Here is a 5,600-nt window from a genome sequence, read left to right as displayed (position 1 = left end):
GCCGTACCCAGGGCCACGTGACAGAAGGCACCGACCTTCCCCGCGACCTCTTCCCCGGCGAAGGCAGGCGCACCCAGCAGGTGTTCGGCAGCGGGTCTGGCGTGTCCATGGGCCAGGACGAGGTGCGTTCCCTTTCTTTCTATGTGTTGTGTGCATCGTAGACACCAGCGGCTACTCAAAGTTTGTAACTTTATGCGTAGATTGCCGGCGAGGAGGAGATCCTGAACGGCATCATACGCGGCCATGCCTACGAAACCTCGGTCGACGACTACGAAGAAGAGGCCGGTGAGGACGCATGTGAGGAGGAAGTCCAGGAGGAGCTGATGGACCCCTTGGCGCGGGCATGGCACGAGATGTACCGCGAGCGCATCGTCCAAGAGGTGATGGCCACGCGAGCAGCGTCGGCGTCTCCCCCGGCACCATCCATGTCTATCCCGGCACCGTCCGCGTTCATGTCTCCCCCGGCACCGTCAACGTTCATGTCTCCCCCGGCACCGTCCGCGTTCATGTCTCCCTCGGCACCGTCGACGTTCATGCCTCCCCCGGCGACCGTGGATCCTGTTGCCGCGACGGAGCTGCCGCTGGCCGCCGATGAGGAATCCGTCGAGGTTGCGCCACCCCTGACCTCCTTCGTGTGATCATGCGATCATCTGGCTTGGAAAGCCATTTTTTTGTGCCGGAAACGGCGATCTGGTGACCGTGTGTTGGCCCAAACTTCTTATTCCAAAACCTATTCGTATTTGGTGGCCGTGTGTTGACCCAAACTTCATATTGGTAGACTTATTCGAATCTCTATGGTTGTGTTTGAGATTTCAAATTCAAATTATCTATCGGGGTCACCTATTTGGGGGCGGCGGTGTGGGAGCAGCTCCCCCAAATAGAGGATGTTGTGCCGGCGTCCCCCAAACGAAGGTGCCGGTGCCCCTACCCGCTTTTATTTGGGGTGCGCCGGTGGAGATGCTCTTAGGCAGTCGTCTTGCACTTGGGGACGAGGCGCAGCGGGACCAGCGGCGGCGTTGTCAGCCCCGGCGCCTCGCTCATGTCCAGGCACGTCCCGCCGGGGATCTCCCAGTCGAAGTGGCGCACGAGGCTGGCAAGCGCGATCTCCAGCACCGGCAGCGCGAAGCTGATGCCGGGGCAGAGCCGCCGGCCGGAGCCGAACGGGAGGAGCCGGTAGTCGTTCCCCCGCACGTCCACGCCCAGCGCGCTGCCGCCGCCCAGGAACCGCTCCGGCCAGAATTCCTCCGCCGTCTCTCCCCACGCCGCGGGGTCCCTCCCTATCGCCCACGCGTTGATGAAGAGCGCCGTCTTGGCCGGGATCTCGTAGCCCTGGACGACCGCCGCTTCCGTCGACTCGTGCGGGACCAGGAGCGGTGCCGGCGGGTAGAGGCGGAGCACCTCTTTCACCACCGCTTTGAGATACTCCGTCTTGTTTAGATCGTCTTCCGCGGCTCGTGTCACCTCGTCCTGCAGCTTGGCCATTGCCCGTGGGTTCCGGACCAGCTCCGCCATGGCCCATTCCAACGTGACCGATGATGTCTCGGTTCCGGCGGCGATCATGTCCTGCATACGAAGATATGACCGCAGAGCAGAGGAGCAAAAAGGAACAAGTTAAAAACTCTTGACGAAACAAAAAGGAATACTACTGCGTTGTTTCATGACCGATCACCTTGACTATGCTTTTGATGTGATTGTCGGTGAGCTCAAGCCCGGCGGTGTCTTCTTCCCTCAGTCGAAGCAAGACGTCCAGAAAGTCTTCCTCCTTATATGGACCATCGTTCCCCTGCTTCTTCTCAAGGTGCTCGGCGATTATCTCGGATAGGAACTTGTCCCAGGCTTCGACTTGCCCGTCGAGGCTCTTCTCGAGCCCCGTCGCCCACCTCACCATCTTCGCCGCCGCGTCCGGAAGCACGTCCTCCGCCTGGAGCCCTGACATGAACACCGCCGAGTTCGCCATCAGCTGCTTGATCCTGTCGGCCGTGGCCCCCGCGGCACCAGTGGCTGCGCGGGTGACCACCGCGTTGCTGTAGCCGTAGAGGAGCTCCCTCAGCTCGACGGCGTGACCCGCCACCGCCGCGCGGCGGGCTCTCGCGACGAGGGCGGCCGCCTCAGCGGCGCGCACGGGTGCGAACGACTCGGCGCGGCGCGGGGAGAAGAGGTGGACAACAGCCATCTTCTTGCGGCGGCGCCAGGCGTCACCGTAGGGCGCGAAGGAGACGTTGCTGTTAGAGCCATAGTAGAGCTTGTCTATCGCCGCGTTGTGCAAGCGAGAGGCGAAGGCGAGGTCGTGGTTCTTGTACAGGTCCGCCGCCGCTGCCTCCGTGGATACCACCAGCGTCCGCCTGCGCCCGAGCTGCAAAAACATGAGACCGCCTCCTCCACCGTACCGGAGGTGCAGGGAGAGCAGGGAGCGGTGCGTCACGCGGCCCATTAGGTGGAGATGGCCGAGCAGCGGGAGCGACGGCGGCGAGGGTGGAAGCCTGCTGCTGCCGCTGCCTAGAACTTTCTTGGTGACATAGCAGAAGGCGAGGAGCGCCGCGACGAGGACGACGTACGGAGACATCGTCCCTTCCACTAGGAAACTGTGCTGTCCGATCAACTTTCAACTCGATGACTGTTGGGCTGATGAATTGTAATTATCCTGGCCTGAACATAAAGGCGTCGACCGTGTGGCGCACGAAGGTCTGAGAAGGAGCCACGGCATTGTTCATGTCTTGGATCACTCACTCCAAATTTTGTCACTAGTGGATAAGTCGCCGGTGAACGAGAGCGGCGATTGTTCCGTGCACGGAACCTCCGTGTAGTGCCACTGAATTTATCATGTTGCCATCTTTCTGGTTCGTGATGCCAAATTTTATTCAGTTTCATCGAGTTTTTTTTTCCGAGAATATAGTTTGAAGGGTGTACTAATCATACAGAAGAAAGGGCAAAAAAATTCGAGCCATAAGTATTAATGCCAACAAGGGGTGGCAGCTCCCCCACTAACCAAAAGCCTAATCTCCATCTCTCCACGAAAAAGGAAAAGGCTCAGGAAATCCAAAGAATTCCGATGGAAAAGCCTAGCTACATGCCATCTCTGATACTCCTTCCTAATCATATGCCTAATGGCCCCCGCTGCCGGGGTGGCGTCATTGAACACCACATCATTCCGATGCCTCCAGATACACCAGAAAACCAAGATGATAGACGTCCACATATCCCTCCTCACAGCTCTGATGCAGGTGAGCGAGGTCCACCAAGGCACAACCTCTGTTCCCACGTCGGGCATCCACTCTAGCTTGCCCCAACGCGAGCGACCCAACCGAGCAGGAGGTGCTGGAGCGTCTCCTGCTCCTGGTCGCAAAAGGGGCAAGTAGCCAGCCTCGTCAAGCCACGCCGATGTAGCCTATCCGCCGTCCAGCACCTGTTTCTGGACACCAACCAAGCGAAGAACTTGCAGCTATACAGCGCCCTTGAGCGCCAAATCTCCGAAGCAATCGGCGCTGCCACAGTCCCATCAAAGAAAGAAGCATATGCCGACTTCGCGGAGAATAACCGATCCGCCGACCAACGCCACACAATGGCGTCCTCTTGCTCAGGTACCAATGTGTAACCAGCAAGGATGCCCCACAAGTGAAAGAACTCTGCCACCGCAGCGGGACTCAGGTCCGGTCCACAATCCCGCAGCCACTCCCCGGCTAGGCTATCCTTGACCGAGCGGAACTTGGCCTTCCGGATCGGAACCATGGCCACCAAGTTGGGCGCGTGGTCCGCCACCCTGGCGCCCTGCAGCCCGCGATCCTTCCAGAACAAGGCTCGCTCGCCATTTCCCGCAACGACCATCGTGGCAGACTCGAAAAGGGCCCGGGACAGAGGGGTCTGGAGGTCGAACTTCGCCTAGGCCTTGGACGCGTCTACTCTTTGCAGCCACGCCCAGCGGCAGTGTAGAGCAAGGTTGAGCAGCTGGAGGTTTGGGAGGCCCATCCCCCCACAAGATTTATGGGAGGTCACCTTGTCCCAGGCCACCAAGCAGTGGCCGCCGCTCACGTCCGCCCTCGCCTTCCACATGAATCCCCGACAGATCTTCTTGAGGGCCTGTAACGACTTAGCGGGAATATCCAAAGACATCATCGCGTGAATCCGAATGGCGCTGAGCGTAGTCTGGACCAGAATCGTCTGCCCCCCACGGTTAAGTAAGCGGGCTCTCCACAGAGGCAGCCTGCTAGATGCATTCTCCACCACGGGCTGAAGCTGGGCCGCAGACACCTTGCGCAGCCCCCGGGGGAGGCCCAAATACTTGGAAGGCCACCCCTCCACTGAACATTGCAGAATCGACTGCACCAACTCCACCTGGTCCACGGTACAACGGATGGGATGAATGGATCACTTGGTTTGGTTGGTGCGAAGGCCCGAGGACTCCCCGAAGTCCTCCACCACTACAGCACAAGCTAACAACTCCACCTTCTCTAGCTTGATGAAGGTCACCATATCATCGCGTACATCGAGGTACGATGGAGGAGACCACGTGGAGCAAGCCGAGAAAGGAGCCCCTCATAGGCGGCCTTTTGCAGGAGGAGATGCAGCACCTCCATCATCGAGTCGAAAAACAGGGGGAAGAGGATCCCCTTGCCGCAGCCCACGCCTGTTGTAGATCAGGTCACCCGCAGCGTTGTTCACCAAGACCCTGGTAGAGGCCGTGCTAAGTAGCCCCACCACCATAGTAGTCCACCGTAGTCCAAACCCCAACTTTGTCATGACCTGAAGGAGGAAGGCCCAATCCACCTTGTCAAAGGCCTTGGTGATGTCCAGCTTGAGCATAAGAGCTAGCAAATTGAGGGCGTTCAACCGCCTTGCCATGCACTGGACCAACTGGAAATTGTCGTGCAGGCATCTCCCATGAATGAACGCGCTTTGGTGAGGCCCGATGATCTGTGGCATACGTGGCGCCAGGCGCGCCGAGAGGTCCTTTGCCACCATCTTGGCCACGCTGTGGATGAGGCTGATCGGCCTGAAGTCCTTCACCTCCATCGCCTCGGCATGCTTGGGAAGCAGGGTAATCAGCGCCTGGTTCGCCACATGTAGCCCACGGTAGTCCCCGAGCCACATGGCCCGAAAGGCATCCATGACGTCCTGCTTGATGATCCCCCAACAAGACGTGTAGAACCTGCCTGTGAAGCCATCCGGCCCTGGCGCCTTGTCAGGCTCTTGTGACTTGACGATGCTCCACACCTCCTCCTCCCAGAAGGGTACGTCCAACTCCGTAAGATCATGCGACTGCATACCCAAGTATTTGAGGTCGAGGGAGAAGCCACGATCGGGGGAGGAGCCAAGAAAGCGCTCGTAGAAGGCGTCCGCCGCCTTAGCCTTGCCCTCCTGATCCGCCACAAGCGTACCATCCACTTTGAAGTGAGTGATGTAGTTTTTCCTCCGGCGATGGTTGGCTTGGAAGTGGAAGAAGCGGGTGCCCGTGTCCCCTTTGCTCAGCCACATTATCCGAGAGCGATGGCGTGCAATCGTCCTCTCAAGCGAAGCAAGGCCCAACAGCTTCCCCTTAAGGAGCTTCCGCAGCCCACGCTCCCCACGGGAAAGAGCCCTCGACTCCATGGCCACATCCAAACGTA

At 59.2% G+C, this 5,600-nt stretch overlaps 1 protein-coding gene across 1 annotated transcript; it reads right to left on the bottom strand.

Moving 5' to 3' along the window:
• Positions 1-873: 873 nt before the first annotated feature.
• LOC124687700 (cytochrome P450 71A1-like) lies at positions 874-2,606 on the bottom strand. Its single transcript, XM_047221454.1, has 2 exons — positions 1,670-2,606; positions 874-1,563 (listed from the first exon to the last, which is right to left on the bottom strand). Exons 1-2 carry the CDS (start codon positions 2,561-2,563, stop codon positions 964-966), a joined length of 1,494 nt encoding a protein of 497 aa, XP_047077410.1. The 5' UTR covers positions 2,564-2,606; the 3' UTR covers positions 874-963.
• Between the last annotated feature and the right edge of the window lie 2,994 nt (positions 2,607-5,600).

Source organism: Lolium rigidum, chromosome 2 (genome assembly GCF_022539505.1).
Source record: "Lolium rigidum isolate FL_2022 chromosome 2, APGP_CSIRO_Lrig_0.1, whole genome shotgun sequence".
NCBI classification, from domain to species: domain Eukaryota; kingdom Viridiplantae; phylum Streptophyta; class Magnoliopsida; order Poales; family Poaceae; genus Lolium; species Lolium rigidum.
Note: the sequence above shows the minus strand (reverse complement) of the source record. Positions and strands in the feature narration are given on the sequence as shown.